General features: G+C 41.7%; 1 protein-coding gene across 4 annotated transcripts in view; it reads left to right on the top strand.

The window, feature by feature from the left end:
- CAMSAP2 (calmodulin regulated spectrin associated protein family member 2) overlaps positions 1-17999 on the top strand; it is a 165949-nt gene that overhangs the window by 55713 nt on the left and 92237 nt on the right. For 2 of the 4 annotated variants that reach the window (XM_073592944.1, XM_073592942.1), the window contains exons 3-5: positions 13727-13888; positions 14940-15023; positions 16881-16913. In XM_073592944.1, the coding sequence (XP_073449045.1) occupies positions 13727-13888; positions 14940-15023; positions 16881-16913 (279 nt within the window). The remainder of the gene's footprint in view (positions 1-13726; positions 13889-14939; positions 15024-16880; positions 16914-17999) is intronic. The other 2 variants (XM_073592945.1, XM_073592943.1) reach the window with 1 other exon arrangement.

The following is a 17999-nucleotide window of genomic DNA, read 5'->3' as shown; positions in this document are numbered from 1 at the left end:
TTAAATTCTATTGTGCTGAGCAAGGGGAAATCACATTTCATATGCACTGACATTTAGTGAAAGACTTATATTCTTGGTTTTGTCATAGAAAAAAGAATAAAGCCTTTACCACCGATGTGAGATATATTCGGTCACAGAAATCTGTGAAGGTGCAATGCCCCAAGGGCTCATGTACACTGCAGCTCAAATTAAAAAAAAGCTGCTTTTACAGGCGTTTGAGCTTTTATTTCTCTGCCTAAAAGCTTGAAGAAGCTTGTGTTTTTTTTTTTTTTGTTTTTTTTTTGTGCTCTTTTGCGTGTTTTTATTGAGCTTTTTTTAAGCATAAGCGTGTCACCTGTTTGAACTGGCAGTATTAACTTGGAGCAAAAAAAAGGGCCATCTTACTGTCCTTCAGGCTTCAGGGGAGCTGGACTGTGGCCATTGGGAGTAGAAAATAACCCAGCATCAGTGGGTGTAAAAAAATGCCTGATCTTTGGTGTCAGTGAGAGGAATTTTGCCCCATCGTTTGTGTCATTGGGAATAATTGTGCCCCATCACTGGAGTCACTGAGCCCCATTATTGGTGTCATTGGGGGTAACTGCCCCACTGTTGGTGTCATTGGTAGGAATTGTGCCCCATCGTTGGTCTCATTGGGAGGAACTGTTCCCTATCATTGGTGTCATTTGGCACCATTCTTGTTGTCATTGGGAGGAACTATGCCCCATCGTTGGTTCATTGGCAGGAATAGTGCTCCATCACTGGTTTCAATAAATAAAATAGTGTCCCAAGGGCCAGATAAAATCAAACAAAGGGCTGCATTCGGCCCCTGGGCTGCAGTTTGGAGACCACTGACTTAAAGGAATGTCACCCCATCTTAAAAATTTCAACAAAGTTATCTGTTAAAATGTTTGGTAATGTCAATCTACACACCGATACTTCTAGATAATTGCAGGCTTTTTATTCTTTGCATGCCTTATTTTTATTTTGCTCTCCATTCTTCCCACAGTGGCAGTTTTCACTGAAGGCAGATGTACAGTCAAGCCAATAAACAAAATGATTCAGAAAAGGATTGGCAGAAAGCACTGTGGTCAGATGAGAACCAAATTGAGCTCTTAGGCATTTTAGACTCTATGCACACTGGCTTAAAAAACTTTGCTAATACAGGAGTTTTGTGTTCTGCCTGTAGAAGCAGCTCAATGTTGTTCTATGTGTCCATGCACATTAGGATGTTTAGAGGCATATTTTGAGTTCAAAGTTTATAGGCAGGAAAAAAAACCCTTCTGGTTCACGTTTCTGATTGAAGCTTATTGGAAGAAAAAAATTAAAAACTCTTCTAAACTTTGTACAAAAAATGCTCTATATGAGCGTTTTTTACTCCAAAGAAAACAGATGTTTTTTTAAGCCCGGTGTGCATGGAGCCTAACTCGACTTGCCATGTTTGGATAAAGAAAAATTCTAATCTATTTTATAGCACCCTCCCTGACACACACTTCAGGCTCCTATCTCAGAGAACTTGTCAGAAGTTATTTTATTCACTGAACTGCAACTTAAATTATAGCATTTGTTTTATGTGTTCTTTCTGGACATAAAAATTATAGACCCTTCATCATTTCTTTGTAAGTGGGCAAACTTACAAAATCTGCAGGGGATCAAATAATTTCCCTACCGTGCGTGTATGTATATATGTGTATATACTTTGTGTGTGTGTGTGTGTGTGTGTGTGTATATGTGTATGTATGTATATAAGTGGTTGTAAAGTTTTTTACCTTCATGCATTCTATTCATAAACGTAAAAAACCTTCTGCGTGCTGCTCCCCTCCACAACCCCCCTAATACTCACCTGAGCTCACTCTCGATCCAGCAATGTGCACAGGAGCCTCGGCTGCCTCCTTCTCCTCATTGGCTGAGACAGCCGTGGCAACCATTGGCTCCTACTGCTATCAATCACAACCAGTGAGCCAATGAGGAGAGAGTGGAGGGCAGGGCTGAACCGTGGCTCTGTGTCTTATAGTCGCAAAGATCAGGACTCGGAAGCGAGCAAGCACCAGTGCCCCCATAGCAAGCAGCTTACTATTAGGGGCACTGGTCAAAAGGGGAGGAGCCCTGGCAGAGGACCCAAGAAGAAGAGGATCGGGGCTGCTCTTTGAAAAACCACTGCACAGAATAGTTAAAGTGGTTGTAAACCCTTAGAGACCACTTTCACCTACAGGTAAGCCTAGATTAAGGCTTACCTGTAGGTGCTCGAAATATCTCCTAAACCTACACGGTTTAGGAGATATTTACTATTTCCCCGAGTGATGGTGTCTTCTGCGCATGCGCCAATGTATTCGGCGCATGCGCAGTCTTGAAATGGCATGCTATGCCGTTCCAAGCTGGGGTCATGCCGTGACTGCCGGCTTCCGTGCGGGAGTGACGTCATGTGACTCCGGCTAGTCACAGAGCCGGAGTTCGGGGCCTGGAAGGAAGAGGGGTGAAGAATGAACGCTCGCTGCCTGTGAGGAAATCGGGGACATCGCAGGCTCCTGTGTCAGGTAAGTGACACATAATGGGCTACTATGCGATGCCCCCATCAGGGTTTACTTCCTCTTTAAGTGACATGTTTATTATTTATTTTATTTTCAGGCAAACCTTTAATAAAACTTTTTAGCTTGTTATTTTAATAAAAAAATGTTATACTTGCCTGTTCTGTGCAATGGTTTTGCACAGAGCAGCCCCAAACCTCCTTTTTTCAGGTCCCCTGGCCAGTCCTCCTCTCCTCTGCTGAGGGCACCCGTAGCAAGTCACTTGCTATGGGGACATCCGTGCGTGCTCGCTCCCAAGCCCCGCTCTGTGTGTCAATAAGAGAGACAGAGCGAAGCTCGCCCTCGCCCCCACTCGCTGGTCACTGGCTGTGATTGACAGAAGTCATTGAGGAGGGAGAGAACCGAGAGATCCTTGGCTCTCGTGCACATCGCTGGATCGAGATCAAGCTCAGGCTTCCACTTTAATTTACAAAAAGGCTTCTGTAGCAAAGACCATTGCTATTTCAAAGTGTCACTGTAAAGTAAAGATTTAATTAATGAATCCTCTTGCAGTATGCTACTTTTGTCTCTTTTTAGAGTTTGTAGTTTTCCTTATTTTTAACTATTTGCTTGTGTGAATGAATATTGCTAATTTTTATTAGGCCATGTTTTCATCTATAGTACTCCAAGTATTAGCCATAAAGATGATCTTCAGATAACTTGCATTACAAACCCAGAAATTGCAGAGAGATTTATAATCTGATCGGTATTACTGAGGCTGCGAAGTTCCATGATTACTTGTTAGGCTTTGTGTACACACGATCGGAATTTGCTCCATCGGACTTTTGTTGCCGGAAAGTTTCGCACAGCCAACAAAAGTCAGATGAAAACCAAAAAAGTTTGTCCAATTGAGCGTGCACACGGATCGGATGTTGCCCCAAAACAGCTAATGTGCATATTTGTTGTCAACAAGTCCGATCGTGTGTACGGGCCTTTAGACATATTCCGTTCCCTCTGTGGGGTTCAGTTTGATCTGTAGAATTACTGATGAGTTGGTCTGTATGTTCCCTGCCCACTGTGTTTAGACAGACAGATGTGCACAGTAGAATTGCTGATTAGTTGGAAAAGCTGACCTGTCACAGGAGAGAATGTGAAATAACCACTTTTTAGATGGCCTGGGGTGAATATTGAGTGCAGCAAGAATATACAGGATTTTTAGGCAAGAATATACAGGACTGAGGGCTGAGTTAAGATTTTATAGACGAAATCAGATGCTAGTGTTGTATAATATTATATAAATCTGACTTGTAGCATTGTACTATGTTTCTGATTTCAGCATTGGTTCTGGAGCACAGTATCTCAATCAGCACACTCTCCTTTGTTCCTGGACCCTTCATGGCATGATGCAGACTCCAAGCATATATATATATATATATATATAATATAATTTGTATTTTTAATTTAATAAGCGCTATCTTGAAAAGTGACAAAGATATAGCCTCTATAAAAGTTGATGTGTTGAGAGATTTTAAAGGTGTTAGTACACATAACAGAATGTTTTATTCCAATTCTAAAATATGCAAATAATTTCCCATGTCAGCAGGAATATGCTGTGCGTGACGCAGCTTCCTAATCTTTAGTAGAGATGCAGTTGGGGGAAAAAAAGGTTGGATACGGTTTTGCCCACTAAGGGGTTAATGAACAGAGTTCTGCTGATTGTGGAACAGCCGGAGGGAGCGTGTTTGTAAGATCCTGGGCAGGCACAGTGGTATGTTTGGAATAGTCAGTAACACCCATCTCGCTGGTCGTTTTGATGAGAACGCAAGACTTCTGCTTTTACAGAAGTCCCATTTTTAATCTCTTGCATTTGTTTTAAAACATCCTATCTCAATTTTACTTGTTCTGCATTGAAACTGGAATGTATAAAAGGGGATTAAACGCAGTACTTGCCAGTTTTTTATATAACCCCTTCTATTATACTACTTTCTGCCTGTGTTGTCCATGAGTGATCTTTACATTGCTGTATGGATAAGTCATCTAATTTTCCATCTTCATGATTCATGCCTTTCTTGTAGTTTTAACCTTTTTTTTTTTTTTTTTTTTTTTTTTTTTTCTTTTTTTTTCTTTTTTTTTTTGGCATATGGCAAGATAATTTTGTGACACCGCCAACACCCCCAAGTCTGATAAGCCAAACTGAAAACTTTCAGGCAAAGTTCAGTTCTTCTTTAATAAAATAATTTTCTAGTGCATGGGTTTCCATTGCTGGCCTTCTTTTCAAAATCCTAGTTCTTGACTTTAATACAGAAATGCAGCATGTAGAGTTGAAACTCATGATCTATAGTTTGGCTCCTGTTTGACTCAAACTATTAAAGCCAGGGATTCAGCATGACAGCCAAGTCATTTTTTATTTTTAAGCGACTCTACTTATTTTGATATATATTATATAAGAGTATATTATACTCTTGATGGATTTATTTTAACAGAGCACCGATAAATGTAGTGTATCCTTTCACTCAAAATACATGCATATATATCTTATTTTTATGAAAAAGCTTTCGCGCAATCTGACCCTTTCATAAAATTTATTTCAGGTACTTGTATAGCACCGTCCAATTTACGCAGTGCTTTACATATATTGTACATTCACATCAGTCCCTGCCCTCAAGGAGCTTACAATATAAGTGTAACAACATCTGAGTGGGAGAAATCCTCCGGAAGAAAGACCATACAGGACTATTTGAAAAGGTCGGTACTTACTCATCTTTCAGATGAGGAGCTGACCGACTTAGAGAAACCCATCTCAGCAGATGACGTGGCCCTGGCGATGGCATTAATGCAACTGGGCAAGGCCTTGGGCCCAGATGGGTACTCCCTCCTTTATTACAAGACCTTCGGAAATCTTTTGACTCCACACTTTCTTTCCGCTTAGAATGCGGCGGGAGAAGGGACTGTCCTCCCAGGGGATGCATTGCGTACGTCACTGTGATTCCAAAGGAGGGTGAGGATCCCTTATATTGCCAAAACTACTGGCCGATCTCCCGATTAAATGTGGATCTAAAAATTTCACCAAAATCCTTTCCATACGTCTGATGGACCTGATTCCGCAACTGATCCATTCCGACCAAGTGGGGTTTGTCCCTACGAGGGAGGAGCGCAATAACACAACCAAAGCAATTAATTTGATTCATGCTGCACGGACACAGAAGGCCCCATTTCTGCTCCTCTCGACGGACGCCAAGAAGGTGTTTGACAGGATGAGTTGGCCCTTTCTGGTCGAGACCCTCGGGTGCATAGATGAATTGGGTTCAAGCTATCTATTCTTGCCCATCGGCGCAGGTCAAGGTAAATGGTCACCTTTCATCATTTGTGATAGCAAACGGGACGAGACAGGGGTGCCCCCTGTCCCCTCTGATATTCATTCTGACCTACGATTCATCCGTTCTAATCCAAATATCTTGGGCTTGCAACTTGATGCCACCCTGTCCCCTAAATTGCGGCGTTCGTGGACAATTTATTATTCTCTTTGACCATTCTCTTGATTTCTATCCCAAACTTGCTTTCGGAACTGAAGACGTATGAGGAGTTGTCTTTTTTTTTTCTGCATCAACTATCAGAAATCGGAAGCGCTGGATGTTTCCTTGCCTTCCTCCTAAGCTGTACTGCTCCGGGTGGACTTTCCCTTTAAGTGGGCCTCTTCCCACATTAAGTATCTGGGCATCCTATTGCCTAACAGAGTGGAGGAGATTTCCCCTCTCAACTTCCCTCCCCTTTTGACAGCCATAAAGAAGGATCTCCAGGACTGACCGCTGGTTTTGGCGCTGTGGCATAGTGAAAATTTGGGCCTAGAATTCCCCCCAGTTGGCTCAACTATTCTGAGACTTCCAAAACTGCGGGGTGGGATTGCCTTGCCAGATGCTAATCTCTACTACATAGCGTGTCATCTAACCCGCACCCTAGACTGGTGTCGGCACAGTTCTCTGAAACGATGGGTGCGAGTAGAGCGAACCCTGGCGGGTGGTTCAGTTGGAATTGTTGCCCTGGCCAAGTAGGATATTGGATCACCCCACGGTGGGGGAAACGTTGCAGATCTCTCAGAAGATGGTTGAGAAGGTCACAGGTCCGACACTTCCTCACGAGTGGACAGTGGAAGAATAGGCAACCCAGCGACCCAGCCCTGGCGGGGCTCTCATTCTGGCAAAAATTGGCAGTTGGCTAATTTTATTGCTGCTTTGCCTCCCCCCCGGAAGCCTTCAGAAGGCAACTAACCTCCTTTGAATTGATCAGCCTGGAGCAGTCTCTGTTGAGACATGCGATTTTCTTGACTTACCTACTATTGATATCCCAGCCTCCGGACTTAAGACCTCCCTATATTGCCAAGTGGGAGTGCGAGCTGGGATTACAATTTACGGACACAGGTCGACCGGCTTCTCCTTTTTTCCCAAAAAACCTCTATCTGCACTGGACACCAAGAGGCGGGATATAAGGTGTTGACCCGGTGGAAAAGCTTCACAAGATGTTCCCTCAGAGCATGGACTTGTGCTCGAGATGTGGGGAGGCGACTGGTTCGCTTCTCCACATCTTCTGGTCTTGCCGCTTCCTTCAGTCCTTTTGGACGGAGGTACATCGCATAGTTCAAAAGTTCACAGATCGGTTACCATGGACTCCCAAATTCTGCCTTCTGCATCATCACAGGATTCCTAGTAAGATTTATAGGACATCCATACTGCCTCTCCTGCTTACAGCTCTGAAAAGCTGCATCCCCTTACTCTGGAAGCAGACACAGCCGCCGTTAGTAGCCATCTGGTTGAAGAAAGTAGCGGACATTAATGCAATGGAGGACTTGGTGGCCATGGAGAAAGGATTACGTGAGAAATTCCTCAGTGGTTTTTACTGGCACAAATTCGTCAAACCCCCCCCCCCCCTTCTTCCTTTTTTTTTTTTTTTTTTTTTTTTTTTTTTTTTTTTCCTTTTTTATTACCCTCTCACTTCTCCCCCATCCTCCTTTTTTTTCCTGCTATTCCTCTAATGCTTCTCTCTGGTTGCTAAGACCTACAGGTCTGTTCGGCTTTTTCTTTACTACTAAGTTCCAAAAACGGTAGTTGCCGTAGAAAATGGTCGTGCAGGGTACAGGGCCTTCCTAGTCCCTTTTGAAGATTGATAGTCTTCCCATCTGTTATGTGAGCATCTTTTCCTATTCTGTGATTTATGTACCATTTGATTTTGGGTTTGTTTATTTTTATACACAACAGTGTGAAGGTTCTTGTATTTCCGTATGCTCTTTCTAAATAATGAATTGGAAAAAAAAATGTTTTTCAGTGACATCTACAGTGCCTTGAGAAAGTATTCACACCCCTTGAAATTTTCCACATTTTGTCATGTTACAACCTAAAACGTAAATGTTTTTCTTGGGATTTTATGTGATAGACCAACACAAAGTGGCATATAATTGTGAAGTGGAAGGAAAATGATAAATGGTTTTCAAACTTTTTACTAAATATCTGAAAAGTGTTAAGTGCCTTCAACCCCCTTTACTCTGATACCCTTAACTAAAATCTAGTGGAACCAGTTGCCTTCAGAAGTCACCTAATTAGTAAATAGTCAACCTGTGTGTAATTTAATCTCAGTATAAATACAGCTGTTCTGTGAAGCTCTCAGAGGTTTGTTAGAGAACCTTGGTGAACAAACAGCATCATGAAGGCCAAGAAACACACCAGACAGGTGAGGGATAAGGTTGTGGGGAAGTTTAAAGCAGGGTTAGGTTAAAAAAAATAATAAAATCCCAAGCTTTGAACATCTCACAGAGTACTGTTCAATCCATCATCCAACAAATGCAAAGAATATGGCACAACTGCAGACCTACCAAGACATGACCGTGCACCTAAACTTACAGGGCGGGCAAGAAGAGCACTAATCAGAGAAGCAGCCAAGGGGCCCATGATAACCCTGGAGGAACTGCAGAGATCCACAACTCGGATGGGAGAATTTGTCCATACAACTATTAGTCGTGCACTCCACAAATCTGGCCATTATGGAAGAGTGGCAAGAAAAACCCATTGTTGAAAGAAAGCCATAAGAAGTCCTGTTTGCAGTTTGCAAGAAGCCATATGGGGGACATAGCAGATTGTGCTTTGGTCAGATGAGACCAAAATTGAACTTTTTAGCCAATAGCAAAATGCTGTGTGTGGTGGAAAATGAACACTGCACATCACCCTGAACACACCATTCCCATCGTGAAACAAGGTAGTGGTAGCATCATGTTGTGGGAATGCTTTTCTATAGCAAGAACAGGGTAGCTGGTCAGAGTTGATGGGAAGATGGATGGAGCCAAATACAGGGCAATCTTAGAAGAAAACCTGTTAAAATCTGCAAAAGACTTGAGACTGGGGCGGAGGTTCACCTTCCAGCAGGACAACGACCCTAAACATACAGCCAGAAATACAATGGAATGGTTTATATCAAAGCATATTCATGTGTTAGAATGGCCCCGTCAAAGTCCAGACCTAAATCCAATTGAGAATCTGTGGAAAGACTTGAAAATTTCTGTTCACAGATGCTCTCCATCCAGTCTGACAGAGCTTGAGCTGTTTTGCAAAGAAGAATCGGCAAAAATTCCACTCTAGATGTGCAAAGCTGGTAGAGACATACCCAAAAAGACTTGCAGCTGTAATTGCAGCGAAAAGTGGTTCCACAAAGTATTGACTCGGGCTGCCAATGCACGCCACACTTTTCAGATATTTATTTGTAAAAAAAATGTTGACAACCATTTATCATTTTCCTTCCACTTGACAATCATGTGCCACTCTGGCCTACCACATAAAATCTCAATAAAATACATTTACGTTTTTGTTTGTAACATGACAAAATGTGGAAAATTTCAAGGGGTATGAATACTTTTTCAAGGCACTGTATGATGTCATCTAGGTAGTAACCTCACGATACGGAGGCTGCTGGGACAGGTTGTTCAGCTTCTTGAGAATACATAATGGGCGATGGTTATACCAGAAAAATAGAGGTCTTAAAATGGCCCCCCGAGCAATGCCAGAGGCGGGAGGAGGAGGCAAGCAAACCCAAAACTGCCAGTGGGGAGACTCTAGGGCAGAGAGACATAGACAATTTTGGTTAACATTACATCCTTCTAAATAGTCTAACAAAACTCAATTATTAGCAAAAGCAAGTAAAGTGAAAGTCATAGAAAATTAAAAGGGATCCCAAATCAATCCAGCAGACCAACATAAACCCATATACTGTTGGTCAATAACAGTCAGGTCAAAGAGAACCATGATGGTAAATATCAGGTACTATAAATAAAAAAAAGAGATTAAAAATGTCCAAATAAGAGAATATTCTGTAGAGGGAACCCCCCATAACCCAAATAGAGCCATGTGTGAAGAAAAAAGAAATACCTAGGTACCAAGCTCCGCCCAAAGTGTTTCCTCTTTACTGATGTCATCAGGGACAGGACGTCAAACACTTTGGGCGGAGCTTGGTTTTTTTAAGGGAAGGGTTTTGCTATGACTGTGTGGAGGGACATGTAATTTGAATATGTATCATCCATTGCATGAACAGCAAAGTATTGTACATACAAGTGATTGTTCTGCTTTTTTTTAATCTAAGTTTTTTATTTTATGGAATAAAATTTATGAACACTTTGGATGTTTCTGTTTTCCCTTTGAGTTGATATGTGGGATTAATTCCCTTGAGCTGGAATGGCTGTATGAGGTTGACCTTTGAGAGATAATTGATTTGGGCTAAAGCTCTGTCTGGTTTGGAAGACATCTGACAACTGAATTCTTCCACAGGGTAGTGCACACAATGGTGTTTTTCAAGAAAGAGTGACACAAATCCAACTTTATTCACTATTTGATGCATTGACTTATCACTTTGTCATCTTTGTTGTATCCAACAGTATCTTCCTCCGATGATCTCGGCTAGAGATAGGTGGATACATCTGAAATTCTTGCATAGAGCATATTACTCTCCCCGGAGATTATCTAATATATACACTACTGTTGACTCAACCTGCCCTACATGCCATAATGAAATTGGCACATTTATTCACATGGTTTGGCCTTGCCCTCCTCTACAGACATTTTGGAATGATGTGGCGGCTGAGGTTGGGGCTATTAGTGGTTTGGTAGTGCCTGTGGATCTGCTTTTTTCTCTTTTTCTTTACTACTGGGGATATGTGATACAAGTTATACCACCCACCACAAATTATTTTCTTTTCTATGTGCTGTACTATGCCAAAAACATCCATCCTTCTCAATTGGAAGGTGGTGTACCCCCCCCCCCCCCCCCCCCCCCACGGTGCAGTAGTGTCAGTCCCTGGTTAGTCATGTATTGCCTTTGTATAAGCTTACCTATCATTGCTGCAATTGCCCTAAGAAATTCCATAAAGTTTGGGAGGCATGGGTTAAAGCCAGAGATTTAACACTATAGAGCTGGTGGAGTCAAACTGGCTGGTGTTTCCCTTTATGCTGTGCCCCCTCAGTAGCTGGTGCTCCGTTGATCTCATCCTCACTTACCCTTGGCCTCCCTACCCCACCCCCCTCATTTTCAATCATACCCCTTCCCACTCCCTTTTCTTTCTCTCTTCCCTTCTTCAGGCGGGGTGATACTAAGTGCACTTCGCCTGGGACCTTTCTAGCAGCCTGGAGAGCGATGTCAACAGAAGCTGTTTGAGAAAAAGGTCAGTGTATTAAACATCACATACACTGCACTTTTGCAATTGGCATATTAGCACTAATGGGTTATTAAGGTGCATTCACACTGATCTACAGGTGCACCAAATGCAGGAGTTTTTGGTGCGCTTTCAGGAAGTGCACCACATCCACAAGATGAAATGGAATGGCTCAGTGCAGTTAACCCGCAGGAAAGCCCCAGCTGTGCCCGCAGTGCTGGTATACCGCAGCTCATTACTGTGAAAGCAGCCTTCTAGGGAGCTCAGGACAAAGGGGCTTGTTAACACTTGTGGTTCTGGGGGTGGTAAAATCCAATAGTTCATTGTGGCCCTCGATCAGTTACCGAATCACTTATCAGGGCCTCGCTCTTCAAAAGGTTGAGGACCCCTGGTTTAGACTGTAGGCTATGCTTGTATACTGGTAGATCCTCTTTTCTAATATTGTGCTTCTGTTGACATGCAAATGTAACCTATAGATTTTGTTGTCATTTCTCATTGCTAATCTCTATGCCTGCCATTATTGTTTATGAATTTTCTGTTACTGTATTTTTTTCTTTTACGTTTGATATTTTTTATAAAACTTACATGTTAAAATAAAAAAAGTATAACATGTATGTTATTTTTTTTTAAATATAGCCTTTACAGCCTCTTTAACTAATGTTTAAATGGACTCTTTTCCTTTGTTGGTGGTGTTTTTCTTCACCTTCCTTCATTCGCTCATTCAATCTTTTGGTTTACTAGTCAAGTGCAAGCAAATCATGTTTTCCCTTGCACATAAGTGGAATTGAACACAATTTCTCTTTATTTAATAAACTATAACTGTGAACCTACACTTACAGAATGATTGCTCACCTTCAAATGAACAGCCTCTACTTTTTATAGTAAATCAACCCCATAATGTTTTATCTTTTACGCATGTTGTGGAGAATCTATATTTCAGACAAGGTAATTTGTAATTTATATGTCTGTGTTTTCACAGCTCCTGATAAATGCACGGATCTCTCAGGCATGATATTACCATTGTTTAATTGTCTGGAGTTATACTTATTCTGTGCAGCAAGACCCTATAATAACTATAATTAACTTTTTCTAGTCTGCCTGAGCCTCTAATTGTGTTGGACAGAAAACTACTAAAATTTGCAGCTTTGCAATTAAATTAAACTAAAAACGCAGTCATAACTTTAACACATAACTATTGGCTGAAAGTTATTTATTTTTTTCATTATATTTTTTTCAAATCTGCAAATTTAAACGTTATATTTTCAAGTATTTGGGCAAATTAAAATGAATGTAATACATCTCTGCGATACATGCATATTTCCTCACACAAATACCATTTGTTTTTTGAACCTTGAATGTTCGGTCTAAGGCCACTTACTCAGTTTAGTTTTCTTCTAAAATATGGTTGTTTTTCGAGCCGTGTCAGGACAACCAGGCAGATTACTGAGAGGTGAGAGAAAGATTGTCCTATGTACTGCTTTGACATGTACTTAAAACCCTAACAAAAGTATTAGTGAGATTATGCTTTAATCATCTTGTCCAGACACATGAAGATTTACAATAGCTCAGCCTAGTGAAAACTCTGAAGACATTTAGGGCCTATTCATATTTATGAGATTATTTCAGTGCAGTAATGTACATTTTCCTATACCTTGCGTTAAGGCAGCCTATTCATTATGGCTGACATAAGTGCACAACCCTTTTGTAACAAGGCAGTACACCACAGCATACGGTAATGCATTGCTCTGTACTCTACAATTCGTTGGGCCGCCATTCACAATATATCAGCTCAGCAATGCACCCCACAGAGCAGTTTTTGCCATACGTTGTGGCAACGTGTGTTTAGGTGCTTATTGCCACAGTCCACAAGTGTGAATGGACCCAAAATAATTTAACAATATTATTTTACCTTGCAAGGTGACATTGTATCTGCTTTGATAAGAATCTGACTTCTGTATTTGCCAGAAACTGGTTAAAGATGAAGCTCAGTATTTTGTCTCCACTCTAATTATAGTGATGTTCTCTGAGTTGATTTCCAGTCTCTTTTGGCTGCATAAATAAAGTAATTGTAAGGGTCTCTCTGACTGCTTACTGGGTGGTATTTAATAATAAGGGAAAGATCTCTTCAACCCTAAGTGCCGGTTCACACGGGGGTGACTTGTCAGGTGACCTAGTCGCCTGACAAGTCGCCTCCCGTTCTGTACAATGGAACCGTTCTAATCGGAGCGACGCAAGTCGCTCCGACTTAGAAAAAGGTTCCTGTACTTCTTTTTCGGCGATTTGAGGCAACTTGCATAGACTTCTATATAGAAGTCGTTTTGCAAGTCGCCGCCCCTGTCGTGTGCAGGTCGCCTCGGTGAGGCGACCTGCAAGTCGTGCCGCCCCTAGTGTGAACCGAGCCTAAAGCTGAATAGTTGGTGCTGTGAAGCCAGTCTAACATTATTGATAAAATTGTTAAAATTATATAAGCTCTGAACTATTACTCTCAGAATGTCATGAATATTGAGTTGCATACTACTGTCTTTATGGTTAGTTAGTAATACTTTGTTCTGTTGATTTTATGCAGAGCGCTCATCTGGCAATGCTTGACACTTTGATGATGGCGTACACAGTGGAGATGGTCAGCATTGAAAAGGTCATTGCATGTGTCCACAAATATTCCCCCTTCTTTCAGACTGCTGACCTGCCTTATGACATTGAAGATGCTGTCATGTACTGGATTAATAAGGTAGGAAACCTGTGGGGGTACACTTAGGATTAAAAATCATGCTGTATTGTATGTCATTTTCCTCCCTAAGTTCCTTTAGTATATTGTACATAAGCTTAAATTTAACTGAAGCTTAAAGGAGAAGTCCAGCCTAAGCTCGTTTTGTTGGGCTTTTCCTATGGGTCACAGGAGTGCAATTCATTTTGCACTCCTGTGACCCTCTTTCAGCAGAGAGCGGACTGAAGCTTACTCTCTGCTGACGTCACAGGAATCAGTCCAGGCACAGCGTCATCCTGACAATAGAAGTCTGGATCTGCCAGGTGCCTGGACTGATGCCCGTCTCAGCCTCTCAGTGAGCCGCTGAGAGTCTGAGATGCCTGCTCCCCGCCCCTCCACAGCTCAGCGCTCCAATGAGCATGGAGCAGCTCTCCGCTCGGGGATCTGTGAGAACCGAGCCATCGGCGATGTTCGATCACTCGGTTCTCGGTGCAGAGGCGCCTGGGGACAGATGCAGCATTCAACTGATGCTGCATCCACCTAAGTAAGTATAATGGAAAAACAAGCCCCAAACCCATATGTGGTCGCTGTCATTGATTTGTTCACTAATTTTGAAATCATGCTCCAAGTTTTGAGCATTGTTTCAAATTATTAGCCCATGTGTGAGCTCATGAGAGGATGGGCTCAGGCATGTTCCTAACTCAGGCGTGTTCACTACCTGTGATTAGCGTTGCGCAGTGTCGGCTTCCTGGCGGGCGCGGGCACATGGAGTTGCAAACACGCCTGAGCCCATCCTTAATGGTTGTACACTGAATGTGCACTCAACTCTTTCCGCTGCTATGGCAGACTCTACATCAGGTCCTCATTTAAAGGCAGGTAGATCTTGCACCCTTTGTTCTTTGTAAGATATCTGCCTGGCTGAAGCCCTTGCAGGTCTGAAGTCAGCGATGATGTTCAATGTAGAAAAGAATTCTCATCAAGAATGTATTTGCACATTACGCTATACCTTGATTTTGTATTTGAGTATACAATAACACCTACAATGGGAGTGTAAAATCTTTTCTGCCTATTGTAGGTAAATGGACACCTGAAAGGAATTCTGGAGCAAGAGCAACGAATAAAAGAGCAGCAGGATCTTGACCTAAACACTACACAGAAGGTATGCTGGGATTCTGAATTTTTAAAGTGTATTACAAATAAACAGACCTGGTTGAGTTTTTAAAACAAAGCTGTTTATCGACATCTCCTCCCAACAACTTGATTGTTTTTTGTTTTGTTTTTCTGCCATTAATATGTGGGGTAAATTTAGATCAATCCGGAGCAATAAATTTTGGTAAAACACTTTTCCAGGCACCCCGTTATGTGAAAGGCTTTTTTATAACACAAGGTTTGTTGGAGCAGAGTGGAAAATGCTTGTAGCATCTAAAACTATAGGGTACCACGATAAGATGTTATTTCTAAGCATTTTTTGGCTTTGTGTTTCTGTATACAGTGGTAGTGAATAAAGATGAGCTCAGGTGTGTTCGAAAGTCCACGTGCCCGCGCTGGACGGGAAGCTGACACTGCGCAGCGCTAATCACAGGCAGTGAGACACTTCCCGATCCGCTGCTGCACAGATCAGGAAATGGCTCACTACCTGTGATTAGCGCTGCAGAGTGTCAGCTTCCTAGTGGGCGCGGGAATGTGGACTGGGAACACGCCTGAGCTCATCCTTAGTAGTGAATAATGTGTTTAAAATCTTCCCACCCGAGAACACCAGGTCTCATGTAGGCTGGCTTCACACCTGTGTGTTATGTATGTTGATACATCTTGCGTGGCCCACTGAAATCAAAAGAGAGTGCAAGAATATGCATGCAAGCTCACAGTGACACATGTTAATGTGCACCAATGAGCACATAAAAATGTTCTACAAATAGAATGCATAGATATGAACCCAGCCTTACATATGCTAAACGAAAGAAATTGAACACTGGATACTTCAGTTAATTATGTATATAATGAAACATATGGATTGATTTACTAAACGTAGAGAGTGCAAAATCTGGTGCAGTTGTGCATGGTAGCCAATCAGCTTCTAACTTCAGGTTGTTCAATTAAGTTTTGACAAACCTGGAAGCTGATTGGTGTCTATGCAAAGCTGCACCACATATTGTACTCACCAGTTTTAGTAAATCAACCCCATAGTCTTGTCCCTCAGTGGAGTGCAGTGCTGGATAGTTGAGTGTTAAACCAGACATTAAAAACATCCATTCTTTCTTCATTTACACCTTGATGACGCACGCAAACCTCATTAGCTTGCGCAACCTATCTATCTATAAATAATATATGCATACTTTCATTTCTGTGTGAAGTTCCGCTTCATGAAGGTTAAAGTGTTTGTTTAGCCAAAACCGTTTTTTTTTTTTTTTTTTTTTTCAAATATACCCAAAACTGTTTTTAATTTAGAGTCGGAAAGGGTTAACACATCTGCCAGGGTATTTTTTTGCTGTGTCTGTACCTTTTTTGAAGACTTTCCTTTCACTTCTTGTCCTAGAGACACAACAGGATGTTAGAGGAAATCTCCCAAAATGAGGGCTACTCCCCTGTTAGCCACTTGTCCCAGGAACCGGTCACTGTATTGGAAGATTTCCTTTTACCTCTTGATCCAGGGACAACTCTAACATTTTGGTTTCCCCTCACTCTTTCTCAGTGACCAAGGTCACCAGTGCAAATAAAGGGGTGAACCTCTGGAAAGGGAACACAGACAGCAGTAAAAACTTGAGTTTGACAGAGGGTCTGACCCTTACCCACTTCAACCAAAAAAAAAAAAAACAGGTTTTATCTAGAGATACACTTTTTAAGTTTTTGCTTAATTACTACATGTGATATAGATTGTTGACATTTCATTTTTGTAAATCTGAACCTGCTGTTTTTGCCAAGCTCTGGCTGCTTCATGTAGCTAAATCTAATTCATTCTTTCTCTGTTTGCTTTTTCCTTGCCTTGCTTTCTCTGTAATTCCCACTGCTCCCTATGAAGTCTTCTTCCAAATGGTTTTGGAAACTGGTCCCTGTAAGTGCCGCTCAGCTTCTAATGTGTAGTGGATGTTTTCATAGTGGCTTGTCTACCATATCGTGCTCTTTTATCCTCACCATTCACCCCATTTTACAGCAGACCATCGTCATATATGCCTTAGATATTCATCTAATTTTCATGTAGCATGCCATGCTTGTCCCAGATCATGGTCAAGCTGGAATCTGCAGCTTCCTCCTTACTAGGGTATGTTAGAGTTGGTAATGAAGTTAGGGCTGAATATCTGTCTCTTTTTACATCTATCCAATTCTCCAATAGTTCATACCTATGCATTTTAACATGCTGATTAACCACTGGGCACTTATTCCTAAGCAGGTCAGTTTCAGCTTTCAGTGCTCTCACATTTTGAATGACAATTACTCAGTTAAGCAACACTGTACCCATATTAAATTTTTGTCCTTTTTTTCACACAAATAGAGCTTTTTTTTTTTTTTTTTGGTGGTATTTAATCACCCCCAGGTTTTTTAAATACCAGAGAACCTGGCGATCACGGATGCTTCCGGGTGCGCGCCCCAGGGGGCGTGCGGTAAGGGCGCGTTTGGGAGGACATCTCTGGACACCCTCCCAGAACTAGCTGACCTCGCTGTAGACGTCATTCGGCTATGGCCTGGTTGGCAAGTGGTTAAGGGAAAAACATCAAAACAGCAAGTGCATCTTCCAAGGGGATTTAAGTGTATGCATACCTGATTTATGTTTTTAGTTTTTGTGTAGAATAATGAAGGATTACAATATTTACTTTTACATCTGCCTACCTCCAAGTCTGTCTATAAAAAATACTAATATGCAATATGTCAGAGGTACCCTGATGTAAACAGACACAAGTCCATTTACATCCGATCCCCCTTAGAGCCACCATAGGTCTTGCATACAAAAACTGACACCTGTCCTGTTCTGCTCTGATTTAAACAGAGCAAAGCGCAACTGTGTGAAAAGACTTGGAGGAGAATTATTTTCCCTTTTGTAGACACTTCTCTAATGGGACACTGATAGCAACACATAGTGTAAATTGACCAAAGGTTTTTCTCTATTTACTTTAAAAGTAATATTTAAAGCACATTAGCAACA

The sequence above is a fragment of the Aquarana catesbeiana genome, linkage group LG07 (genome assembly GCF_042186555.1).
Source record: "Aquarana catesbeiana isolate 2022-GZ linkage group LG07, ASM4218655v1, whole genome shotgun sequence".
NCBI classification, from domain to species: Eukaryota; Metazoa; Chordata; class Amphibia; order Anura; family Ranidae; genus Aquarana; species Aquarana catesbeiana.
The sequence above is the reverse complement of the archived record's forward strand: the minus strand, read 5'-3'. Positions and strand labels throughout refer to the sequence as shown.